The sequence below is a fragment of the Phyllosticta capitalensis genome (genome assembly GCF_038381095.1).
Source record: "Phyllosticta capitalensis strain CBS 128856 chromosome Unknown BKA78scaffold_2, whole genome shotgun sequence".
NCBI classification, from domain to species: Eukaryota; Fungi; Ascomycota; class Dothideomycetes; order Botryosphaeriales; family Phyllostictaceae; genus Phyllosticta; species Phyllosticta capitalensis.
This window is the reverse complement of record NW_027117440.1, coordinates 1,199,603-1,225,296: the sequence shown is the minus strand read 5'-3', so window position 1 is coordinate 1,225,296 and position 25,694 is coordinate 1,199,603. Positions and strand designations below refer to the sequence as shown.

General features: G+C 53.0%; 6 protein-coding genes across 6 annotated transcripts; 2 read left to right on the top strand and 4 right to left on the bottom strand.

Moving 5' to 3' along the window:
- The first annotated feature begins 1,615 nt into the window (after window positions 1-1,615).
- BKA78DRAFT_75198 (uncharacterized protein) lies at window positions 1,616-2,638 on the top strand. The gene is made up of 3 exons (XM_066893688.1): window positions 1,616-1,986; window positions 2,047-2,118; window positions 2,170-2,638. Exons 1-3 carry the CDS (start codon window positions 1,942-1,944, stop codon window positions 2,599-2,601), a joined length of 549 nt encoding a protein of 182 aa, XP_066747642.1. The 5' UTR covers window positions 1,616-1,941; the 3' UTR covers window positions 2,602-2,638.
- A 2,661-nt stretch (window positions 2,639-5,299) lies between these two features.
- On the bottom strand, window positions 5,300-6,343 carry BKA78DRAFT_349765 (Yos1-like-domain-containing protein; the record flags this gene model as incomplete). The annotated part of the gene is made up of 4 exons (XM_066890855.1): window positions 5,300-5,391; window positions 5,946-6,053; window positions 6,202-6,261; window positions 6,310-6,343. The coding sequence occupies 4 exons, from the start codon at window positions 6,341-6,343 to the stop codon at window positions 5,300-5,302; spliced, it is 294 nt and encodes a 97-aa protein (XP_066747641.1).
- A 752-nt stretch (window positions 6,344-7,095) lies between these two features.
- Window positions 7,096-12,985, top strand: BKA78DRAFT_75112 (uncharacterized protein). The gene is made up of 7 exons (XM_066893685.1): window positions 7,096-7,842; window positions 7,903-9,138; window positions 9,311-9,854; window positions 10,020-10,717; window positions 10,766-11,106; window positions 11,192-11,348; window positions 11,401-12,985. Exons 1-7 carry the CDS (start codon window positions 7,366-7,368, stop codon window positions 12,676-12,678), a joined length of 4,731 nt encoding a protein of 1,576 aa, XP_066747640.1. The 5' UTR covers window positions 7,096-7,365; the 3' UTR covers window positions 12,679-12,985.
- Window positions 12,986-13,455: 470 nt separating this feature from the next.
- BKA78DRAFT_75116 (uncharacterized protein) lies at window positions 13,456-14,464 on the bottom strand. Its single transcript, XM_066893686.1, has 2 exons — window positions 14,058-14,464; window positions 13,456-13,758 (listed from the first exon to the last, which is right to left on the bottom strand). The coding sequence occupies exons 1-2, from the start codon at window positions 14,380-14,382 to the stop codon at window positions 13,601-13,603; spliced, it is 483 nt and encodes a 160-aa protein (XP_066747639.1). The 5' UTR covers window positions 14,383-14,464; the 3' UTR covers window positions 13,456-13,600.
- Window positions 14,465-17,933: 3,469 nt separating this feature from the next.
- BKA78DRAFT_349763 (uncharacterized protein) lies at window positions 17,934-18,654 on the bottom strand (the record flags this gene model as incomplete). The annotated part of the gene is made up of 3 exons (XM_066890854.1): window positions 17,934-18,158; window positions 18,212-18,519; window positions 18,567-18,654. The coding sequence occupies 3 exons, from the start codon at window positions 18,652-18,654 to the stop codon at window positions 17,934-17,936; spliced, it is 621 nt and encodes a 206-aa protein (XP_066747638.1).
- Window positions 18,655-20,023: 1,369 nt separating this feature from the next.
- On the bottom strand, window positions 20,024-25,685 carry BKA78DRAFT_75054 (uncharacterized protein). Its single transcript, XM_066893683.1, has 4 exons — window positions 24,892-25,685; window positions 24,400-24,838; window positions 21,941-24,294; window positions 20,024-21,887 (listed from the first exon to the last, which is right to left on the bottom strand). Exons 1-4 carry the CDS (start codon window positions 25,483-25,485, stop codon window positions 20,268-20,270), a joined length of 5,007 nt encoding a protein of 1,668 aa, XP_066747637.1. The 5' UTR covers window positions 25,486-25,685; the 3' UTR covers window positions 20,024-20,267.
- Window positions 25,686-25,694: the final 9 nt, after the last annotated feature.

The following is a 25,694-nucleotide window of genomic DNA, read 5'->3' as shown; positions in this document are numbered from 1 at the left end:
TCCTTCTTGCACACCTAACCGCCTCTCTCACAAACGTAGCGCAGGCATGCAAATGCCTCGATTGTATAGTACGAGATATAGCGGCGGCGACGCATCATAGAGACTGAGATGCGCGCAAGGCTTATTCAAATCAAATCAAATCAATCAATCTCAATCCAACCACTGGTGTGCCATCATCTTTGGGATTTGCCGTGAGCGCGGTCGTTTGTCGTGCACGCGCTTTGGGCTAGGGGTATGAGAACTCCTTGTCTCCACGTCTTGGAAGATGGTGGAGCCTCCCTGATCTTTTTACTGTCAGCGGATTGATGTGAATTCCTGGTCGTAGCAACCTTGAGGTACGCCATGGTCGCGCGCATCCACCATTCCAAGAGTTTTCTCAAGTCAAAAGAAGTATGAAGCCTCCCTGTCTGTACGTCTTGTGGAAGATGGTAGGAATATGATTGAGGGGCAGAGCGTCAAGTCGGGCGAACAAAGCTAAGCATCATCACAGCGCGAAGTCCGAGGAGGACATCCATTGTCTTCTTCTCTATTGTTTGGGGCAAGTTCCAGAAAGAACGGCAAGTCTTTGAGCAAGCCGCGCGTCGGTAGGTGCCAGAAAATTGCTGCTAGCCGGGCCCGAGAAACGCGAGACACCAAGACTAGTGAGCTTGTCGTCTTGCAGGCAGTCGGTATGGATGTCACGATCACTGATGACCAGAATCTTGAGGCATCACCAAAATTCCATTGACACCTATGCCCACTCAAGACTTGTTCCAAGCAGACAAAACTCTATCAAGCTGTTTGCCCTCAGATAGGCGCTGCCCGTCCTACTCAGCCTCAGCCCCCTCAAGCGCCTCCTTGTACTGATTGTTCGCCCAGACCAGCTTCTCCACCTTCTCGTAGCCTCTTTCCCTCATCATCGCGATGAACTGGTCGTTGAATTTGATCCGTCCCTCCACGACTGCCTTCCACATACGATGCTCATCGGGCGTCTTGTTCCTCTTGGAGTTGCAAAGCGTGATGCAGATCGCGACGAATCTATCCATGTGCTCCTGGAGCTCTCCCTGGTGGTCGTTAGTTGATTTCTTTCAATTTTTTGCTGGAAACTGACGTCGTTCTTGTCCCAGAACACCCTTAGGCGCTCGGCTCTGGTAGGACTGAGTGGGTAGACCGCGTCCTGTACATGGTCAGCAAGATGGGTGCGTGCATCGAGTGAACAACTCACCGGTACTTTGGTCGGCACGCGACCATGGGTAACGCCTCCGGTGGAGGATCGGGTGCAATGGCTGGCGTTTTCCTTTGGCGCCATGGTGATGGGTGTGGAGTGTTTTGGAGGTGGACGGTTGTGGTGGAAAAGGTTGGAAGAGTCCGAGGTGACTGTTGAAGAGCGACGCAAAGTGTCGAGCACCCACAGTGAGTTGACAACCCTTCGTCGTTGGGTCCGCAACCGGTGGGGTTGCAGTCACCATCACTTGACAGTGTAGCTCATGGATTACATCTAAGTGCTCTCTTTGTCATGTGGTCGCCACATACACAGCACCCCGAATTGACTGCAGGACAAGCAGAGTAGGACTACTCACGCCTGCCTGGTGACAAACAATTTAGACACGATTGTTCTTTGAGTGCAAAGTCAGTACAGGCACAAGAGTCAATGGAAACTTGCTTGTCACTTCAAGAGTGTGATAAAAGAAGGGATTTACGTCAAGAAAGCGCGAGCTTGAAGTTACTGCACGAAGATTTCTTGAATACTATTGTATATTTTATTGGATGCAGTAAACAATGAGTGGACTGGGGCGGTTTCCGTGGGGTGTTACGTTGAGCGTGGAGCGCAGTTGCTAGTGTAGGGATTTCGTCATTTTCGGATGGCACCTTCCCACAACACCAACCTCCCACACACCCAACTTCGCACACATTCTCAAATCAGACAGCAAGGCGACCGAGAGGGTCCCTGACGAAACCAACATGTCTCCAGGCCACGCCTTTGGTCTTGCGATGGCTCACGCACCTGTCGGTCTCCCATCTAATGGTTACGAGGAGTGATCGAGCGCTGACCGTCACTGATTCTAGCCCGAGATTAAGACCAATCCTTATGTGCGCTACCTCTTTGAGGAAGAAGAAGCAGTCATGAATGGAAATGACGTGAGAATTCCGCACCACTCTTACGAAGAGCAAGACACTGACAACTATTAGGAAGATGCCAAGAACAAGCTCTATCCCGGCCACAAAGAGAATAAGCGCGTTATGACCGAGCTGCTCAAGCTTTTCCTGGGAGGTGCCATCACAAAGAATGAGTACTACAAGCGCTTGGAGCAGGCGTCGAAGGACTCTCTGCAACGCACTGCGGCCGACAAGATCGACGAGGTCAAGAAGCTCCAGCGCAAGTTGGAAAGGGCATTGGCATTCACCTGCCTACTCAAGGCCATGGGCTTGTTCGGAGCCAAGCTCGAAGAGGAGGAGCTTGACGTGCGCCTGGTCAAGCCTGAGGTGGAGGCAAAGGTCAAGGAAAATGATGAGTGGGTTGAGATCAGGGGCGCTCTTCCCGACAATGGTCAGCGTGCGCTGACGCTCGAGAATGAGAAGCTCAAGATGGTGCTCGAGCAGGCCAAGAAAATTCTTGAGTAGGTTTTCCTTCGAAGCAGATTACTAGGAAGTAATCGAGCGCACCAGAAGCAAAGATCAAAGTCTTCAGACAATCGGCAGCAAAAGTCGTGGCACCTTGTGAATTGCACTATAACAAAAGACACCGTGAACCCTCAACGTGCCTCTCGTAAATCCCATCGATCTCTACTGCCCTAGCGCCTCATCCTATCCCTGAGAATCTTGGAGACATACTCCTCCTCCGCCTCCCTGTTCTCTTCCACATACCGCAGCGTCTCTTCGAACTTCATGTTCCGGCTGACAAGGGCGTTGACCAATTCGGCATCATCTGTTCCCGCACCATCTTCTCCTATACGAATGGCATTGTTGAACAGCGCCATTGTCTCCCTCATCGTGGCCTTCAATATGCAAAGTTCCAGCGCGCGGGTTCTGAGCTGCTCGCACTGGCGGTAGCACAGTGTCTGCAGGTGGTTTGTCGATTGCGGCAGAGGTGGTTGCTGGAGCTGTTGTCAACTTTGCTGGCTTAAAGGGGGCTGGATGAAGGAGGGGAAGAGTACTTTGGCAGAGTCGCTGGATCTTTCAAAGTGCTCTAGTATGTAGAGGATTTTTGAGGCGATGCGCTAGGAGTGATCAGCTGTAAGAAATTGCATATGGCAACTAAGTGACCCACTGCAGTGTCCAACGAGGAACCTTGGCCGTTTCCGTAGGAGGGCATGCTGATGAGATTGAATAATTGAGTAGAAAATGATGATGAGATGGAAAGGGGACCAAGATCGAATATATCAAGGAGGAGGAATTTGGAAAGAACCGATGATCCATTCAAGCTCCTCCTGGTCCCCCTTTTAACTTCTCCAACAACACCACTTCCAGCCGATCTTCAACCTGAAGAGTTACGGTCGCAGAAAGCGTAACCTGCAGGACGCAATTGCCCTGACCGCCACTTGCCATGATATGTGTCGTATCGGCCTGTCTGCGATCGAGATGCAGCGGGCCGTCGCGTAGGTGTGGTAACGTCCGACGGGCCGGTGCAGTCAATCTCTCCATCACATGTTTCGCCCAGGAGCATCAAGGCAGACGAATGTGGTGGAAGTTACCCGAAAACCTCAAATGAGTGACGTGGAGAAGTTGCGGATTATTGAGTGTCGACGGCCGACAGCTCTTCCGCAATTGGTAGAGCCATACCACATTGGGTGACAGAAGAAATTGCTAATCCGGGAATCTCTTTCGCCAAGTAAAAGACGTAGAGGCGTGGAGTCATCAAGCGCTTGATGCCTTCAACATAGAGAGAATTTTTCTCTTGATGGGTAGTCACAGGGAGCATTCAAGCGCATGCGTCTGAAGGTGCGACAACGACGTGAAGCTGGACCTAGGTTGAATTTCTTTCCTCACCTACTGTGAAACCACCGCATTTGCGTTGCAACCGTTCCGGGACTTGCGGTCGTCTTTTGCACCACACGCTTCATCCATTCCAACGAAAAGGAAATAGACATATCCGAGTTCCATTGATGCAGATACTTGCTTTAACCTTGAGTCCAGCCACGAGCTTCGAGGTAATCCATGGGAAGAGTAGGCATAAGCTACTCCATGCCAAAAATAAGTTGTGCCGTCCTTCTCTCAATCTTGTCAATAAAGCCTTCCAAAGCCATGAGAAATCCGAGAGATGGGGTCAACGAAGAGAGAGATGGTACCGGTGTCCGTGGATGCGCCTCATACTCCACGCCAGCCCCTGAGACTGTGGAGCAGCGGCTACCCGCGCTTGGAAATCGCCTGCAAGCAGTCAAACTCCACAGATCTCACTGATGGAAGCCAATCCACTCTAGTTTGCCGTCGGCCGGGAGTAGTTGGCTGATTAAGAAGTGTTGGGGGCTGTCGTAGGTCAGATGTGCACTTTGTAGGAGACGAGAATACATCAGAGGAACAAAATAAGGAAAGAGTCAAGACTTACGCCATGTCCTTTTAATTTGTTGTATACACGTTGGCCGCAGCAAGAGACCCCACGATACCTTTCTAGAGCCATCAATCGGTCTTTGTTAATAATCGACTCCTGCGCCATGTTTCCAAAAGCGCGAAATCATGACAAAATCAGACTGCTGGAGGAGCCAAAAGCTGCAAGTGGACAAACTCCTTATCAAAGCTTGGTATGTCTCTCGAAAGGGAAAGATCTTCGGACGACCCCATTCTCAAGAAGTAAATGGACCTGAAGAAATTGAACGCGGACAATAGCGTCTTCCACATGATGAGATCGGAAAACATGCAACTGAACCTAGATCTGAGCTGGCTGGCTAGAAGCACGGATGTAGATCTTCTGCCAAACGACGGGTGGGCACCGGCTCTTCAGACGCTGGTCCAGACGGCAAACGGGCTGGATAAACGCACGCCTTGGACGAAGATCTCAATGGCACTCCCGTGTCATCTCAGCCGTGACTGACTGGTGAAGAGGACAAGCCCGGAAAGTAGCAGGCGGATTAGCTGATTGGCTCTAAAATTCCGCTCATTGGTGGCCTTTGCTCTTCCCAAGCCTTCTTGTGTCTGTGACAGGGTCCAAAGGGTCTGTACGACTCGGCATTCAGCTGCGGCACGGGTCGCTGCTCATGTCAGGCGGGAAGATGGGGTTTCGCGATGTTGCACTCGGTCCGGATGTCTATAAACGTTCATGTCGCGCTTGGCCCACAACGGTTGGCAGTCGGAAAAGAATCAGTTTTTTCCAAGGTCGATTAGAGTATTAAACTTTTGGAATGTACTGCCCCGCGGCCTGCGCATCTTGCCACTCGAAGCCGACGGCCTCGGGGACCCAGATGGGCATGCGCGGCGGTCCTGTTTGCAGTAAGTGATCAACATGTCTTGGCCCGCCGTCCTCTTCCGCCGCGCGCTGCGTGGTGCTTTTTTCCCCAATGAGCCCCCCTGCCGCACCACAATCCTTGCTGCAAGCTCTAAAGCTGCCTTCTTCGCCCGCGTCGCAAACCTTGTCAATTCCCCCGCCTACGCACGCTGATCCAAATGTTTAGTTGTCGGAGTCGTTCGCTCTGGCCGACCTCACATCATTTCTTCTTTGGGCTAGCTCCGCCTGGCTCGGGTAGCCAATGGATATATTGAGACGTTGAAACCCGTTCTCGAAAGCCAAAGTGCCGCCCCGAGAGCACCGGCTGGTGTGCTCCGTTCCGATCCATGCCGCGGAGGCGAGTCGCGCGTCCCCGACGGAGGGGAGCGGTCATCCTAGGATGATTTCGTACAGAATTATGAGGGTGTTTACAACGATCAGCGGCCCTGCAGTGTGCGGGAAGTTGTCCGTTAGCAAAACACGCGCCTGGCGATTGCAAGAGAACCAAAATTTGCGGAACAAGTCCGCCCATCGTGCGGGAAGGACTCACCCCTCATCAATGTGCGCACCGAGGCGATGAGATGAATGACCTTGGCCTTGACGCTCGTTGTGTCCTGGACACCGCCAAAGGCCGGCTCGGCCTGGAGACCCCAGCCGACTGCGAGGATTCTTGTCAGCATACTCTTCGGTAAAGCTAAACGCGAGTTCTTGGGCAGGCGTCGATTGATGGCGCGGTCTGGAGCGTGGTGGGCGGTGGTCGGGGACGGGGCAGGCCCGCTGAGCGAGGCATGGACGAGGGGCCTTACTGCGGGCGAGGAATCGGTCTTCTGAGAGTACGGCAATGGCATTTGTGAGGAGGATGGCGACTGCAAGAGGTCAGTGAATGCAGATGTGAGGAGCTGGCAGGAGAGTACCGTAGAAGAGGCCACCGAGGCCAAACCACAGCATGGCGGCGGGTTTCTTGGGCAGAGTTGAGAAGAGGTGACGGCTGCTGGAGCACACGGGTATCGCGGGTGGTTGGACGGAGGTGTGGGTGGTGATGGAGCTACATGTATCCAGGTGGAAGTGCGGATGGTGGAGATGCGAGAGGTGTCTGGAGCATGGACGCGCAGTGTTGGCCTGAGGCAGTAGTTTGAAGCCTGAGAAATCAGGAGTAAAGTCATGCCTGAGGCTTTTCGGACGGTTGAACGCCGGCGGCTTGATGTCGCAGCCGTGGTGGCCAGCCCTCACCCTACACCCTATGCTTCTGCAATGCAGTAGATTGCATTGTGACACACAAACCAGGGGCGCAGTGGGTTACAAGGCGTGGGCGAGACCAGAGTTGTAACGATATTTCTCTTTTTTGTTCGCGACCATGTCTGGGCCTGCAGCATCCCTACCCGACGAGGCAGGGTGGATGATCAAGGGCCCCGTGGCTCGGGCACACCTTGTCCACGACCAGGCCCAACCCCAGGCGCACACGACTCGTGCACCGTAGATCGCCTGGGGGGATAGTTACATGTAGCTTGCAGACAAGGCCGATAGCAGAGAAAGTGCTCCAACACGTCTGCCTCAGCTCCCTCACCGGTCGCGCAGGTGAAGAGAGACATGGAGCGCATCCATCGCTGAAAGCGGCCACTGAGTTATCGACGTCATTGGCCTTGGAATAAGAGGGTACGATGGCGGGTACGAGTTCATGAACTGCGCTGGCTGATGATCCTGCCACCACGACTACTTTTCTCATTCCCATTCCTGTTGGCGCTAGCAATCACTCGTGTCCGACTCGTCGCCGGCCCACGGCGAGTTCTAGACCCTCTGCCGCTTGCTAGGCCCTGCGTAGCGTCCTCGAAACTTTAGTCCGCCTGCTTCGTCGGACAAGCCAACATTACCCAACTCCGCAACAACGTCCACTTCACCATCCTACCTACCTACACGCATGTCCTGCCCAACACCTCCCAGTCCGCCGCCTCCTCCCGTCAAAGAGGTCTAACATGCGCAACTTCGCGCCCAAAATCGACCTCTCCTCCTCCATCATAAACCCCGCCAATCAGGGCCGCCATGCCGACTCCAACCGTCAGACTCCCGTCTCGGCCGTCTCTACCAGCAGCGATGCTTCAGGTTCCGCCGGCTACTTCGAGATGCTCCCCGACAATCGTCCTGCCTCGCCGGGGGGCTCCGTCCACAGCGACTCCCTTTCAATGACCATGTCACCGACTCCCACCACCACCTCCATGGCATTTGCCGCTTTGCAATACCTCCCGGTCCCCATGCTGGTCTTGTCCTCCACCAAGACCATTGTGTTGGCCAACGAAGCCATGGGCAGACTTTTGAATCTGGAGTTGTGCGCCGTCGAAGTCCAAGATGTCGACTTTATTCAAACCGTCACCGATACCCTGTACGGCCGGACCATGTCCGAAATTGGAGTCGACATGTTGCAAGATGGTTCCCCAATTTGGATAAGCTGGGATGTGCGCGCAACCATGCAGTCAAAAAATGCCACTGTTACACTGTCCGCTAACGTCTGCCAGGACTTTCTCGATTCCGTATGGAAACAAGCCACAGAGCAACAACTTACCGAGGCCGACGATTCGGCAGATGAATCCTGCGATGGATCCGACGATACGCCAACGGGGACGCCGGTGCCACCACAACAGGAAGCGAAACCACGGTTGCCCAAGCTCAGCCGTTCCAATCTGGCCAGGACAACAGTCCACGACGTCTCGGTTGACGTCATAATTTCACTCCCCAACGAGCCCGGTAACCCTCAAAGACTAACGCCAACTGACGGAAGAAACCGATCCCTCCCTGGGAGCAACGCGGTCCAGTCTACCATGATAATAAGCGTCTGGAACATAGAAGGAACACAGTACTATACCTGCACGTTTACGAGTGCACGCGCCGAGGGCGCCTCCTCCAACGCCAAACCGTCCAGCCGCACCGTAGTAAGAACATCAACCGGGTTCAAAAGGTCTCCTGGTTCTGGTTCGACGAGCTCTTCTTCGTCGGGGAGGCGATCCCACCACAGTTCCAGCGCTGGCTCCTCCTTGTTGTCGCCGACAACATCGACTCCTCACTTCCCGCCGCATGGACCGCCTTCGAGGAGCGGAGACCCAAAGGCTCCATCTCTATTTACAAAGGCTACCCAGATGAAGGATGCCATTCTGAATTCCATCACCATGCCTGCCTATGCCATGTGGAAAGACGAGAGTTTCGGCATTCCCAACCGTGCTCTCCTTAGATTTTTACCAGCAGAGACGGAATACACGCCTACCGACCAACGAGATTTCCTCGGGCAGTTTCGTGTTTACACTGAGGATTTCAAGAGGGAGCTGGCAGTCGACGAGTTTCCAATCATCCAAATATGTCGCACGCGCACAAGTCTTTCTGGTATAAGATTAGGCATGCGCTATCCTGATACAGGTCAAGGCGTGGTGTATGAAGTTGTCGGAGAACCCGTTGTCGATGATCGAAGCGGAGAATTTCTCGGAGCCATTGTCGTCTTTAAGGATGTCACCGAGTACACTAAACGCATCGCAGCACAAATTGAAGAAAATGAACGTCAGTTTGAGCATGTAGCCAACTTGATACCACCTTTGGTATGGACCACGAAACCAGATGGGTCGCATGATTGGTTTTCTCAGCGATGGTACGATTTCACTGGGCAAACTGTCGAGGAGTCTCTCGGGGAAGGTTGGAGGTACACCTTTCACGAGGACGACATGCCCGAGACGTCCAAGCGGTGGGCGCACTCTCTTGCAAGCGGCGTAAGTATTATTGTTTGAAGATGAGCACAGACGGCTCACAGAGCGCCAAGTCACTTTCTGCAATTGCAAGACGCCTTGGATCACTCCAAAACGGAATATTCACGTCCCGTCGTCCCGCGCCCAAACTCGCATGCTATACACTCCTAATGGAATTTGCGCTGATAGACTGCAGGATGAATACATTACCGAATATCGCTGCCGACGGTTTGATGGGAAATGGAGATGGATGTTGGGCCGCGCTGTCCCCTTTCGCGACGAACACGGCAAGATCATCAAGTGGTTTGGCACCTGTACAGACATCCACGACGTAGTTGAGCTTCGCGAGGCGGCGAAACAGACGCGTGAGCAGCTTCTGCGGGTCTTGGAGCATGCTCGTGTCAGCCTTTGGACAATCGATTGCGATAGCAGAATCGGTATGCTCGAAGGCAGCCTCTTTGCAGACGACGTGGCCATCGATCAGGAACCGGTAGGAAAGTTGGTTTACGACGTCTTTGGCAAGCACAAGGGAGACAAGAGCATGGGACAATTCAGGGATAAAATCGACACGGTATTGAGTGGCAAGGGTGACGATGAGATTCTGGAAATGCGCATCGATGGGAGCAATCGTTGGTACAGAACGCGGCTGCTGCCGATGGTGACAAAGTCTCGGAAGTCCAGCATCGACGGAGATGATCATATTATCGAAGGCGTCATTGGTGTCAGCATGGACATTACAGGTAAGTTTTGTCTTCCCAACAGCACCGTGGGTGATGAGGGAATGTCAGCTCCAAAACTTGGTGCCAACATGATATGGCACACGTGGAGCATTCAAATCACCAGATGATTGATATGAATCATCCTCTAGAGTGGCTACATTGAGCATCAGACTAACTAAACGACAGAGGCTCGAGCGCGTGAAAAGGAGCTTCGCGATCAAGAGAAAGAAAACGCCAAGCTCGTCTCCAATGCATTGGCAGCCAAAGAAGCCAGTCGCATGAAGAGTCAATTCCTGGCCAACATGTCTCACGAAATCCGAACGCCAATTGCGGGCGTCATTGGCATGAGCGAGTTGATGTTGGACACCAACCTCGACCAAGAGCAGCGCGACTGTGCCGAGAACATTCAGAGATCCGCGAACGGACTCCTCACGGTCATCAACGACATCCTAGATCTTTCCAAGGTAGAGTCCGGACGACTGGACGTCGAAGAAGTGCAGTTCAGTCTCTCGATTGTCTTGCGCGATGTTAACAAGATGATGGCTTTTGCTGCCGTCAGGAAGAACATTAGTTATAACAGCCACATCCAGCCGGAAATCGAGCAAGACTTGAAGGTGATGGGTGATCCGGGGAGGCTTCGACAGATTCTTACGAACCTTCTTACCAACTCGATCAAATTCACTGCCGAAGGACGCGTCACTTTGAGTGCATCTGTCGCGAAACAAGATAACGACACTGTCCACGTCCGCTTTGTTGTCGAAGACACTGGAATAGGAATCGAGGACGAAGTAAGGCAGCGACTTTTCAAGCCTTTCAGTCAGGCGGATTCGTCGACCGCTCGACGATTTGGAGGAACTGGTCTTGGGCTTGCAATAAGCAAAAACGTAAGTGGCAGTCATTGCTAGAGGTAGATATGACTGACGTTAGTACAGCTCGTCGAACTGATGCACGGAGAAATCGAACTGGAGTCGAGACTCGGCCAGGGGACCAAGGCCGCATTCTGGATACCGTTCAACAAAGCTCAATACCAGCCTGAAGGAACACCACTCATTGACATTGATGCCATTCCTGACAGACTGCAGTCAGATGTGTCGGTCTCGTGTGGGAGCTCTGAAGAGCCAGGCGGAACCCCTCCCATGACTCCCGCCGGGCGTCCACCATCAATAGGTTCGGCCTCAGGCCCGGCAAACTTTCACCATGTCCTACCAGACCACCTCTTCTCACTACCAGATGCGGAAAGAAAGGATGTCCATGTTTTGGTTGTTGAGGACAAGTAAGTCTGGCCGCATACTGTCCCCTGTCTTTCCCCTGAAACTTTCAATCATTACTCTGGAGACTACTTCTCTAACATCTCTCAGTCATGTCAATCAACAAATTGCTCTCAAGACTATCAAGAAACAAGGCTTCTCCGTCAGCGCGGTATGGAACGGCCAAGAGGCTCTCGACTATCTCTTGGATGCTAAGAAGGGGAGCGTTCCGTATCCGCACGTTTGTCTGATGGACGTGCAGATGCCGGCATGTAGCAATCTGTCCAGCGTCTTCCTTCATCTTGTCTAACTTTCAATAGGTCATTGATGGCTACGAAGCAACGAGGACGATACGAACGAAGGCGCCTTTCAGCAACACACCTGGAATCGGAGACATACCAATTGTGGCAATGACCGCATCTGCTATTCAAGGCGACAAGGAAAAGTGCCAGCAAGCAGGTATGGACGATTATTTGTCAAAACCGGTCCGAGGAAAACTTCTGGAGAAGATGCTCGTGAAATGGGCCATTGAGGGTAAGCGAAAGCGAGCGAAATCCGAAGCAGAAGAACCGAAACAGAGAGCGGCAGCAGCACGGGTCGCACCATCACCTCCCAAAACGAGACCCAGTCCCTTGACCCTCGGGGGATCGTCTGCTCCTGCAGATCCAGCACGACCCTCTACCAAGCGTAATCCAACCTCGTCCGATTCCATAGTTACCGTTTCTACGAAACGATCGCCTCCTCCAAGGGCCAAGAAGCCTGATCCTACGTCAGACGCCTCCTCTTCGACACCCAAAGAGCCAAGATCACCAACTCGAGCAGGAGGGCGTCTCCAAACGCAAGCTCTGGCTCAGAAACGCGACTCTCTAACGCCCACCATGGAACATCTAAATGCCATGTCAGAATTTGGTGTGCAAAAGTCAACAGAAACAGAGCATGAGCGGACTGAGCGGCGAGCAAATGCAGAGGAAAAAGCAGCAGAGTTGCGTGAAGCAAAACTCATTGGCATGACGTTTGGACCATCTGATTTGACCCCGCAAGCAAGTCCGGGTGCGCTCGATAGGGTGGAGGAGGCGGGCAAGGAGCTGGGCATCGACTTTGTAGCGGATAAGTCTCCGGAACCGATGGATCAGATGAATGTTCTCGGTCGACACGCCCTGACGCGAGAAAACATGTCGAGATTTGAGGAAGAGCAGGCGGGCGGACCCGCCACGGCAGCCGTCAACACCATATCAACGCCGGCAGCGAAGGATGTGCATGCGGATTTTGAGAGCACTCTGTTGGTAGACGAGCAGAATCTGGACGGCAGAGAAAGTGTAGCAGTTGCACCAGGCACCGGGACAGGTAAAAACACGCCGCATTCATCGTCGTCCGCGCCGCGGCCCTCGCCCTCACCGAAAAAGCGTCAGTCGAAACTGGCGGCCGGCGTTGAGGAGGCTTTGCAGAGAAGTATCAGCGCCCGAACGGCCATACCTTCGGTCAACCGCGAATCACCAAGGTCCTCGCCGTCACGCGCGAATGCTATCCGCGAGGAAGAGGGCGGCAGGTCGGTGTCATCGTCCCCGCCGCCGCGCAAGAGAAAGGCGGAGGATCCTTAAATGAAGCCGGTTCTCAAATTCTCCTCATCTCCTGGACTTTGAGGATGCGCTCTTTGGCGTTTGGCTGGCTTGACTTGATTTCGATGGTGGTACAATACGTCGATGGCTTCCTTTCGCACATACATTACACATTGTTTCGCCTCGGTCTTTTTGCATCCTTTTCCTTCAACGCATATACCAGGAGTCCCATGGCGCTGCGACGTCCAAGTAGACAGCGAGGCAGGTCCCTCGCATCATTTCAATTCCCTTCTCCCTCTTCCTTCCACAGGCATCCTTTCTTCTCTCGTTCATCTTTGTGCTTTCTCTGTCCGGCTTTCACCCTCTCAACCAATCGGTCCAAATATACCCTGCCCCCTTACACGTCAGACCGGGGCGGCCGTCGCAGCGTTTCGAGGCGGGGCAGTTTTGCAGCCGAGCCCGCATTTAATCTGTCGCTTCCTCTGTCATTCTCTTCTTCGCAATACACCTTGCTATAATACTGTGGGGGGTTGGCTTTCACTGTTCATCTTTTCGCTCCGCGCTTCGCGTCCCATCATCTGTTTTGTCCCATACTTGTCTCTGTCGCTCTCCTGTGTGTATATATTCTCGCCAGTCGTTTGCCTCATCGGTTCGCATGTTGCTCTCCTGTACATTGTCTCTCAAGGGGCTGGCTGTCGTTTTCTCTTCCTGTGTTTCTTGCTTGGGTTTTTGCTTTCGAGATTTCTTGATCACTTCGGCATACATGGAACGGCGTCGCGCGGCTTTGCATGGCATGGGCATGGCATGGCTTTCTTGGGTGGTATGGGAAACCATGACTTTTCACAGTGGTACGATTCGGTACGAACGGACGACGGGCTGGCGTGATGGTACGACACGGTTCGGTACGCTAAGTAAAGAGTCGGCTTCGCAGGGCAGGGGCATTGCATCATGGCGACGCTCGGCATCATTGTTTTGTTCTTGTTAGGTTTGCCAAGGCAGGCATGCGGGTATCTTTGTACTTTGTAGCATTTTGTGGCGGGGAGATGATGGTGAAAGAAGGGGGAGTAGCATAATACCAATCGATGCGTATACCCGGTAACTGATTTAAGTTCGCTGTGCGTGCTGTGATTTGGGGAGTGTGGAGTCAGTGGTGGGGTGAGCTGTCGCCGAGCCAGCCTCTGAGGAGGCAGGCCTTCAAGTACAGAATGGAAGCAACAGGTCGTCACATGGGAACTTAGGCTGCCATCTGCACGCAGTCATGTGTGAGCAGTGCCTTTGATCCCTATAAAAACCTGCCTCCTTTCCTCTCCCTTCACTCCATCAGTCCGTTCGCCAAACGGCCCACAAGTACTGGAATCCAGTAACTGGATCCAGAACCTACTGTGCCTGCTCTTCGTCGGAATGGAAAATCCAGGACTTACTTGTGCGTGGCTGTGTGTCAGGCACACTTTCTTTCCTTTCCCGGTCTGGAGATCCCTCACTCCAACGTCCACTTCGTCTGCAGCGGGAGTGATTAGCGCCGCAGCTCGTTGAGGTTTGTCTTTGACGTGGTGATATGCTGGGCTTCATCATGTAGTGGAAGTGGTGCAGGTGAGAGTAGCGTGGAAGACAGACGGGAAAGATATCGGGATGGACAGGCAGGCAGACAGGCAAAAACCACGAAGTGGGTGATGTCGCCACGGTGCGAAAGGCAGGAGCCAAAGTGGAGTCTTCGAGAACAGATTGGAAGGACCCAACAAGTGACATCCCTTTTCAAAGCTATCGATGCATCGACAGACTAGCTTCTCGCTGTGAAGATTGAAAGATTGGCAGAGAGTCGGAGGTTTTTATACCTGCAAGCAAGACGCTAGAGCCTGACCGCTTGCCGGGACCGGAGGCAGGCTTGATGGGAGAGACTGCCCGATTTGGTCACGCGGCTTGTGATGAGTACTGCCCTGCTGCCTGCCGCGCTTGGGCCCTTGGACGCGAGTATAAAATCTCCCTGTTCCTCCTGTTTTGCGGTCTTCAATCTGAGCCTGGCAATCATCTGCTGGAGCACAATCGTAGTGAACGAGCACACTTTGCGCTCCTTGATACGCTGAAAGGCCACTTTGTCCTGGCTTTTCCTTACCGGTTGGGTACTCACCTTCCTACTTTTGTTCCTGCATGTTTGGTTGAAGCAGGGTAGGAAAGGGGTTGGTCTCAGGGGTTGATTGTGAACGCTTCCCAACCGTGTCGTCAGCCCATCAATTCTCTACGCTGCTGCTTGTCGTTATCATAGCAGAATATATGCTCATGTGAAAGTTTCGTCAATTGCAGGGAACAGGGAACATGATGCAGACCCCAAGTCGTCTGTCACCACAATGCAATGGAAAGAAAGCAGTAAGACCTTATGCATTTCATGTTCAAATGACGGCGCAAGCATGCCAGGATGAGGAGCAGAGTAAGCTACCACTCCACTGACTTTTATACTCTCACAGTGGCCACAGGCACGAGGGCATGTAAGCTGCGGCGCGTTGGCAGGAGAAGGGTCGCGTGATAGGCTGCTCAGGGATTCTGCGATATAAAAGGAGCTTACCCCCCTTGTTATACAGCTCTTCTCTCCAACGAAGCGCTTGGGATTTCCTGAACAAAAATGGTTACAACAGTGGCACTTGTGTGGGAATCGCGGTCCCTGCTACTGGTCACTTTGGTTCTGCGCGTGGAGCTGTTACATGTCTGCCTGCGTCCTCCAAGCTCTCAACCCAAGACTCCCACACATCTGTCAATAGAGTGTGTCTTTCTCGTGGTGCCAGAGATCACCACCATATCTCAAAAATGACGGCAGCTCTTGCTCGACAGTGCATAGTTCGGAGCACCCAAAGACGAGGAAAGAGAAAGCGAGACCAAGAAGAGATTTCAGGGGCTGTCGGGCACATCCAGTATGGATTGAGTGCAGACCTGAGGAGGATTCTCAAGTGAGAGATGTTGTTGCATTTCGGATTTGTGTTCCTGCGATGGTGATAGCATGGCTTTCGACCTGGAAATCGACCTTCTTTTATATCCGCAGTCTTTCACGCTAGGCGCACAGGGCAGGCGTGAGCGCTTCTGTCGTCACGAGGTGAATAATGATCTTGTTACTTCTGTTGTCCGTGTATAAAAGCAGCCACGTTCCTGCCTCTTCATCAATCGCCAGCGCAGGCTGCTTTTCTTTCTTAGGAGCTCCACCTAATCTATCAGCATTGCACTGTTGGGAGGGTCTCTTCTGTCGCACATTGGTCGATTGTAGCGGCTGTGACTGTGGAGTATCGTTTTCTGAGGCAGGCATCCATGGGGTCTTCATCGTTTATCTACAAGGCTTGTCATCATATCACCACAATGATTTGCATCGCTTTCCAGGTTGAGGAGAAGAGGAACCCCTAGATCCTGCCCGCAGAAGCGGGCACAAAACAAAGCGCCTCCAGTCCTTCCTCTATCACAAGACATCAGATTTGACGGCTTCTGGCAATCGTCTGGGTACGCCACAGTTTGGAAAAGAGAAGTTCTGCAAGTGGCAAGGCAGGGTCTTGATGCCCCTTGGGCCAGATCACGGGATGCAGCGACTTCTTGTCTCGTGATGCATCTGTTTGACTATAAATCCAGCCAATCTTCCACCTATCCACTCAGTATTCAACGCAGTCGTTTCTTGTCAAATCAGGGAATGGATCCATGCGACTGCTGGAGACAGGCTGGTGGATTGCGCACTCGGAGAACCACCTCTCGGGTCGTCATGGCGACAGACATGGGCGAGACAGAATCTCCTTCGGTATTGCACTGAGATTCTTCATTTTTCCACGAAAGTGGTATTCGACGTCATCTCTTGGTGGTGGCATGCGCCGGTGTTGAAAATGCGGAGAGAGAGATGAATGCCCCTGAAGTCCGTCAGAGCAGAGCCAAGGACAAGTAAGTGCGCGGCAACATTGCGACACATGCCACAAAAAAGTAGGTTGACGCAACTGGTTCTGTTATCTTCCTCTCGCAGTTAGAGCGTGACTTGCAAGAGAGAAATCTTGCGCTGAGGAATACGCGGCTTTTGTAGTCAACAACAGTCACAGGACGCGTCCAACTGTTTGGCTTGTGACATCCTTCTCTTGATTATATAAGGCCTCAAACTCTTTATTTCGCTCCAACAGTGCGGTCAGTTCATTCTCTGAGACAAGGCGACCTTTCAACTCAACTGTCGAGCGGGTACTCTTTTGCTGTGGTTTTGTCTGCTGGAGTTCCGTTGCGAAGAGGGCGAGTGAGCAGGAGCCGCGGGAGCAAGAAAGAACCAGATGAATGAGCCCGATACTTTCATGGCTATATGAAAGACTCCGTCGACTTCGCAAAATGGTGCTCGTCATTGTCAGGTGGTAATTTGCAGGGAGCTGCTGCTGGCTGCAAACGAAAGAGCAAAGCAGAGTAGCGGCCGTCCACGGTGCCCGTGCACAAGACTCAAACACAAACGCCAGTCTTTGGGGTCTTTGTCCCGGTTTCTGTTTCGATTGACTTCCGTTCCTTGCCCGCGTGATACAGCTTGAAGACAGAGATGTTGCTCAAAGAGTCGAAACTCTTATACTCACTCCGCAAGTATCACGGGGCTCGGTTGACCACGTAGCTTGTGACTTGTCTAGTACTTTCCTTAGCTATAAAATAGCCTCGAAGTCTTTTGTTGACTCGGCACCTTGGTCAAGTACTCTCACTGAGAAGAGAAAACCCCGGTGAAGCTGGAAATTTCACTGCGCCGAATGACAATTGAAAGAATCACTTTTGTGGGTGGTTGCTTTACCGTGGGGAGATTGGAACGAGGAATATGCATCAGGATCATCAGTGAAGAATATCACCCATTTTGCATGCCGAATAGTCATCATTACATAAAAGTGTTTGTCTTTACTTCTCCCCTCTACTAAAATAGAGGAGACAGGTGACTATGAAGTGTAAGACAAGATGAAAACTGAAGCACAGCCGGGTAGCCACTTGCTTTATTTATCCAGAAAAGAGATTCTTCGGCTCATAGAGGTGATTGGCAAGAGATTCAATCCGTCACTATGAGAAGGTCTCAAGAAAGTAACAGAAGAAGCGCGTGGAATGGTGGGGAGTGGTCGGGAGTCACCTTCCTGATTGAGACGTGCCAATTTAGTTGGAAAACTGCAAAGACACACGACTAACGAACTTATTCTAGGAGCTCTAAGACGATCATGTTACATCTAAGCAAATCAATTGCCTCGGTTCACTGCTCATCAATCCAAAACCCAAACACTCGTTACTCATCATTTCGCGTCAACACTACTGCATACCCTCAACAATCGCTGAAGCGCGTCCTATCCAGGACTCTTTGCGACGCACGAATCAGGAATCGTGCCAGTCCAAGGGCAAATATTCGGGTCTTCGTCGACAGTGGGAGCGCACTCGGACTGCGCGCTTTGAGCGGGACAAATCATGTCCTCCGGCTGGGAGCAGCCCTCAAGCATCTGCGTGCCGCCAGAGTTGAAGCTGGGGACCGGCTTCTTCTTGGCTTGGTCGAAGACGATGTCGAACTGATGTTTCTGCGACGACTGTCAGGGAATGTTGGCGACTTGATGCGTGTTGTTGTACTAACCAAAGTGTAGCAGCACTCCCTCTTCCCAAAAATGTCGTCCACCTCGACCGGTCCCCAGTAATGCTCCGCAACAAACTGAGTGGCCCCGCCATAGTAGAAATATTTTTCAATATTGACGCAAGCTCGAAAGTCGGTAAAGGTCCCCGTGCCTTCGTTGACAGTGACAAACTCTTGCGAGAACCGCGTGTACGTTTTACCGCTCGAGTATGTACCGCCATCGCATTTGTATGTGCCGGTGAAGAAGAACTTGTATACGGTCGACTGGGCGTTGGGAGTTGGGCAACTGCCGTCGCGCTTCCAGAGCATCGCTGAGAGAAAGTCAGAGGGAGTTGTTTTGGTAAGGTAGGGCAGAAACCTTCAACGAGTCCGGGGTCGGCAACTGGTGCTGCGGCGGCTTGGTGCCATGCAAGCGTGAAGAGCTGAAGGAGTAAGATGGCCCACATGTTGAAAGTAGCCGGTGGTTCGGTCCAAGGCGGCTGGTTCGAATTGCAGAAATGGAATGGTACTCACTTTTACATCTCATTGAGACCGCAATGTCTAATTCAAGCACTTTCGAGCGCCATGGTTAGTAAGGAGAATGTCGTACGGCATGTTAAAGGGCCAACGGCGCATCATTCGTAAATTTGCGAAAGAAAGTTTAGCATTGCTTGGAAGGGTAGCCAATCGACATTTCGGCCAGCAATAGACGTCTTGAACGATGAGCGATACGAGACAAGTGTTGGAAGAGCCATCACCATTTTATTAACCTCGCTCTGTGACCTCTTGTTAGATCCACCGAACTTGCCTGATTTAGAGTGAGAAGGGAAATTCAGACGAACTGATCGCGCAAGCCGACTTGCCTCTTGCGCAACCTTTCTTTGGCACTATCAGTTCATCTTGTATATAATAGCGCGAAGCATCCAAACCTTGTAAGCTTAAATAGCTACGTTGAAGACAAAGAGAGGAAGTATAAGTAGAGAGCCAAGCAACGTAGCACTTTTTCAATACGATGGACGAAGCTCTTCCCATCATTGACCAAGAAGCTAAGCAACGATTAAGCCTTTTCGTGATTGAAATGTCTCGTTTGGAACCGAGACCGAGCCGGCTTCTTGATGTGGTCGCGAGGGCCAGTACCCGCTACCGAGGGACCGATATGGCTAAAGTTTAAATCAAGGTAACGTCCCGTTCAACCCTGTACCAGAGCCTCGGTGGAGCTTGTCTCTTGTCTGTGCGCTGTGATTGGGAAGCTTTTGAGCCTCCTTCATGGTTCTTTCCAAGTCGGCAAGAGTGCTGAAGAGATCAATTTTGCCGGCCAATCCATGCAGACACAGGAAGCAAGAGCCAACGCAGAGACAGCACCTCGGTACTATGTCTAAGCCACTGCCTAGCTGGCGTCTCTTGATTTTGACGACGCTATTCCTCTGTTGTGGTGGAGAGTCGAAGAGCACAGCGGAAGGTACGGTGTCATCCGCGGAGATCGAAAGACCGCGGACGAAAATTCCCCAGCTGCGCTACCAAACTTTCCTCCTTTCTCTCAATTATCAGTTCCCGAGGAGAAGAGTCCGTGAAGATAGATACCACTATAAATAGTCATTAATCATATCAGATGAAGCCCACCTAAGCCATGCTGCGCTACAATACACCACCTTCAAAATGCCGCTCAAGCGCATCTGTCGCTGTTCAATACACCTCGCCACTGCCCATGAACCGTCTCATTATAACACGAGTGACGAGTGACGGCAGGAATACAGAAAGGAGATAAGATGAGAACGTACAAAGAGAATGTGAGAAGTGGAAGAGGAACAGGATTAAATGCAGTCTCTTGACGTCGCCATCGTCAATTTTTCGTTCGGGTCGTTCGTCTCGTGTCAGAAACACAGCAACAGCAGCAGCAGAAACAGCCTCGACAAAAGGAAATATCATGCCACGCCATGCTGCGACGTAGTGCGCCACGCTATGCCATGCCGTATCATCATGCCCACCGTTTGCCCAATCTTATTCAGACACGATTCTTGCTTTTCGGGATTTCCGACTCCAATCTTTCATGCTCAACTGCTTGCTTGTTCGCGTTATGCTTTTATTCTTCGCCGCCATCCTCTCTTTCCCTGCCTACAGCAGTCGTTCCTTCCCTCTCATCAACGGGTGGTGGTGGAGGCGGTCCCGCAAAACTGCCTCTCCTATCTTCCCTCTGCCTTTGGCCGTCTGTAGGCGGAGCAGCCGCCTCAGGTGGACCAACCGAGTGGCCATAGTAGTCGTCCCGCCGATCACGCTCACGGTCAAAGTCCCTTTCGGCGACGCTCTCCCTCGCTCTCGGCATGGGTACCACATCCATGTCCCTTCCTCTGCTGTAATACGCGCCGCGATCGCGGGAATCGCGCTCGCGCTCATAGTAAGCGTAGCGGACATCATCATCGACAATGGCTCCATGGTAATCGTAGCGACCGGCATCCCCGCGGTGATCGCGTGGATCATGCATGTCGTGGTCTGCGTACTCGTAGTACCTAGCAAGGCGTGGGTCACCACTACCTCTATGCAGAGGTGCAGCAGATCCGGCCACGGGCGCTTCAGGGACGTAGCGGCGACGGTTGTCTGCATAGTAAGGGTCATGTACGCGGACGTACTCGACGAGCTCGCCGTATTCGTTGACGTAGGCTGGCTCAGGTCTAGCAGAGCGGCGCGCAGGTGCCATCTCTGCGTAACGGTAGTCGAGGAGAGGAGATGGGGGGCGCCGGGCGTAGCGGTCGCGTTCGTCGTAAGGGTGGTAGTAATCGCGAGGCGGCGCTGGAGCACGCGGTTGAGGTTCCCCGCCATGTTTATCGGTTTGGGGCGGTGGTACCGAGGGGGAACCCGGGCGACGTTCCGGCTGAGCGGTGCCTTCTCGTGTGGGCGACTTGGATTGCTCGAGGCGCCTGCGTGTGGCTTCATAACGACTGAAACGACTTCCGCGAGCTCTTACAAATCGCTGAGGCTCATAGTACGGCTCGTCGTGGTACATGCTATATCGGCGATAACGAGATGGGCCGTAGGCGTAGCCCCGCGGTTCAGGCTCATATCGCGGAGATGGACGGTACTCTTCATCTCGATAGTATCTGTCTACAGGCGCTTGAAAACGCGCTGCGGCTGGATCTGGCTCCAAGGTCGCTCGGCCGTTTTGACTTTCCGCGCCGTTCCTGGCGATTTCGGGTGGATCTTCTTCGTCTGGATTTTCGGTGGCGTGAGGTGGCACCTCGTCTGGGAGACGGGAGGTCCGGCGCATTCTATCTTCGGCAGCCTCCTGGGCTTCATCTCGGGCTGCTCTGGAGACGTATTCGCGTGTCCTGTCCCTATCCAAATCATCCAGAAAACGATCAGCGTCAGCTGCTACATCTGGCGCCGCCGATGCTCTGGCTGTTGGTTCTCGGGCCAATGCGCGGGCATCGGATTCCTCCAAATCTCTGGGACGGGACTCGTGGCGTGTCGCCGGCGGCTCAACGCTGAACTCTGGCCTGTCCAGATAGCGGAGTCCACTTCTAGTCGGTGGGCGTACTCGGGGATCGTCGTGCTCGATATAGTAGCGCTCTCCTGCAGGTGGTCGCTCCCAACCGCCCTCGTACATTCGTCCATAATGGGAATACCTGCGTACAGCTGCTGAACTGAGAGGGCCGTACGGATCTCGCCAAGCTCTGTCGTACTCACGCTCCCTGAAGTCCCTCGATACCTGTACAATGGTCACTTACAATCGCATGGACAAGTCACCGACATCTCACTCACATAATATCCCGGCTCATCATGGTACACGCGCATCCTGCGATCCTCTGGACGCTCGTCAGGGTGCTCATATCTTCGCGACATCCTTGAAGCACTTCGAACTTCTGAAGGCCGAGGTTGGCCATCATGCGGCTCGTATGCCCCTCGGGAAACCGGACGGGGAGCGAGTGTCGAAGATCGCGAGGCAGGCGACTTGCCAAAGTCTTGTCCCGTGGCTGGGCCAGGGCGTCCAGGACGTAATTGCGAACCTTGCGAAGGGTCATGGCGTGACGAGGTTCTGTCATCGGCCAGCGCCGGAGGCCTAGGAGAGATGGCAAAGTTTTCAGCGGGACGAGTAGCCTCTTTATCTTCCGTAACGACGCCAATGTGCGGCAAAGGAGACGGGAACAACTTTGGAAAGGCCTCTGCAATGATCCGAAGCTTGTTGTCGTCCATTCCAGGGGATTGGATGAGCGCAGAAATCGATCCTTCGTCTGGAAGATCAATCATGTCCTTCTTCCAGTCATACCTAGATTCCGGGCTTTGCTCACGAGAACTCGAAGCGATACCACCCATGTGTTCAGACTTGAAATGCAAAATCAAAGACAAGAGACTTGGAAAATTCCTCTCAGGGTCGTGAGAGGAGGAAGAAGAAAAAGGTGGAGCGTGGTTTTGGAATCCCATCGCACAAGCTTTGCAGCGAAGACCGGCGACCGCATTTATAGGATACATGGAATGGTGGGCATCGAGTGCATCTGCAAGGAGATCCAGGCTTGGTTCAATGCCGAACCGCAAATTGAAATGGTAGAGAATATGATGAATGACCACAGAAAGCCTCACACTCTGGTTCAGGTATTTTACTCCCGATGTGGACGTCCAAAGATCTCGTGCGACATCAATCAAGGCTTGAATCTGATCCTGGTAGATTTTTGGCGCAGAGGGGCCGACTGATGTTGCCATTGAGGTAGCCGTAGTGTCATATGGTGGTCTGCCATTTAATTGACCGTATTGACCTGGCACTGTTGACGGAGGCGCACCGTAACGTAAAGAGTCAGAATCACCATATGGGACTGGTCCAGTCGGAGCTGCAAAATTCGCACCAGGAGGGGAGTAAGCGGGCCCTGGAAACTGCGGGGAAACATCGTGAGAAAAAGGCCCTTCCTGCCAAGAAGCCTGAGGTGGACCGGAGTATGCGGGCACGGGACCAGGAGGTGGCACGAATGGTTGCGATTGAGGGACCGGTGGGCCGTAAAACTGAGCTGGAGGTGCTTGAGGTGGTGGGAAGGGTCCAGAAGGATGCCCATACTGTCCAAAAGGAACCGGGCTATGCTGAGGAATAGGGTGCGGTGTTTGAGCCATCGGAGGGAGTCCAGCGGGAGCAGGTGCGTAGCCAGGATACGGATAAGGGTATGGGTGTGGCAGTGAGTGAGCTGGACCAGGTACAGACGAATTGCTATAAAAGCCTTGACGCGCCCTCGCAGGATCCGGATGGAAAGGTGGGTCCTCGGGCCAATCAGCCTCTTTCCAGCAGACGACAACATTGCCAACACTAAAGGCGGTGGTGTGCTTCGCACCAAAGTGCTGGATTATTCCTTCGAAGCCGTACCACTTGGAATTGCCTTCGCAGCCATCGCCACTGCACAAGAAAAGCTCCTTTCGGAATTGCTCCGTCTGCGGCTTGACCTTGTTGTCGAATACCCATTTCATGTTTTCCAGTATAAGCCGTCTGGTGGGCGGTCCAGTGGGCGGATCTTCTTTGACGTCCTGACCTGCGGCATGCGTGGCCTCATCATCTCTGGCCTGGTCGTCATAGAATCTTCGTCGGACCTCCATGAGCAAATCAGCTGCGAAATTTGGGCAGTTTTCCTTGGTTAGGGCGCGTCCTTCCGCCCAGTCCCGTTGGATTATCTCATCGGCATATGCGCCCAGGCGTTCGCGAACCGGCCTTTGGACTTCTTCCCACTCACGCTCGAGTACTTCTCGCACTTCTTTGAGACTGGCGTCTTGGTGTCGGCGGTCCTCGAGTTTGATTTGCAAAGTAGCCATCTGGGCGGCCCGCTCATGCTCAACATCCTCTGCCCCTTTTCTTTCCGCTTCCAAACGAGGCTTGAGCATCTCCCAAGCCTTTTCAGTCAAAGGCGCGGAAATCTGACAAGCGGCTTGGAAAGCTTTCATGTGACGAAGCACGCTTGGGAGAAGTGGAGGATCGAAATCTTGACACCGGCGTTCAATTTCAGATTTGCGAGCCGCTTTTGCTTCGTTGGCATCGCGAATGTTTCGCTCAGGTCGAAGACGTTGAGCAACGTTCGTAGGCGCATACTGAGGGGACATGTGACGATCTGTCGACGGTCCCGAATACTGTTGCGAATATTGGGCAGCTTATTTGAGCTGGTCAGTAACCAAACAGCGCGCGACAATGTGAGACTTGTAGGAAATGTTTGAATTTCGAAGATTCAAATGGAATACTGAAAAACACGGCTTACCTGTACCAGCTCTGGGAACACCATTCATAGGCAGTTGCCGCGGCATTTGGTACGGTGATGATTGCCTCTGTTGGCCATTTGCGGGTGGCGGTGCAGGTGAATTACTTTTGCTGTTGCTCGTCCCCGATTCTTGCATACCTCTGGTGCGTTCCCAGCGCTCCCAGCGCTCGGCATCGATGAGCCTCTGTTTTCCCACATGTTCAAGGCCTTTCAACCACTCCTCGCCTGCCGCAGGACCGAGGGAACGAGCTTCTTCAGACTGGCGTTGAATGTCGCGGACATGATCTCGCCAATACCACTTTGAGATTTTGACGTTTGTTGGAATAGACGAGGTGGAGCTTATGACGGTGGATGGAACGACGTGGAGGTTTTGGGTAACAAAAACATAGGGCAGAGCGGCGAGAAGGGCACTGTTAACGGCAAAAAGCAGGGACTGTTCCTACAAGGCAGTCAGACGGGGCGGGGGCACTATTTTCGAGCGAGCCGACAAACCGTCTGGGAGTGTGCTTCCAAGCATCTACCACAGGTTCGGACTCCAAACGGCCAGACTATGCGGACACCATCTAACCCTGGTCCATCCTCAAACGCAGACTTGAAGGTCCAGGACTGGTCTTGACGCGACGTCTTGGCGCAAAATTGACAGCAGCGACCCCCCAGCAGGCGCCACATGGCCAGCTCGGACATGTCCATGAGGGGTCTTGGAAAAGTAGGAAAATGAGCCTTGCGCGCAGAAAGCCAGATGAAGTTGGAGCTGACGACTGGGAGGGTGGAAAGATGCTGTGAACCGCTAGAGGGTTCATCAACGCTTGTGAGGAGGGTATAGAAAGCACGGTTGACTCGCAGCAGTCGACCAAGAGTGACAGGAGGGAGGAAAAGAAAAACATGCTGCCAGACCTGGCCAGGCAAACCTGCGACAGAGGGAAGCAGCGACGTAGGCAGGTCGAGCCTACGTCTCTTTTGCGACGCGACATGGACGCCGTCAGCCTTGCGCTTGGAGTAGTGGACTACATTTTCCAGGATGGGCGACGAGTCGCGGCGAGCGCGGGAGGAGCCACGGCTCTCAGCGTTGGCTGGTGGCCACTCCATGTGCCTCAGGCTCGACGCCGAGTTAGATTCTCATTTGATGGATCGAGTAGAGTGGAGTAGAGCAGCACTCCTGAGGCCGGGCGAGGACAGGTAGAGCGGAGTAGAGTCGAGATGGTGAGGGGAAAGAGGGACGAAGGTGAGGTCAGGTCTTGATATGGCGCTCAGGCGGACAGGGATGAGAGGTGAGGAGAGCGGACGGGAGGGAACGA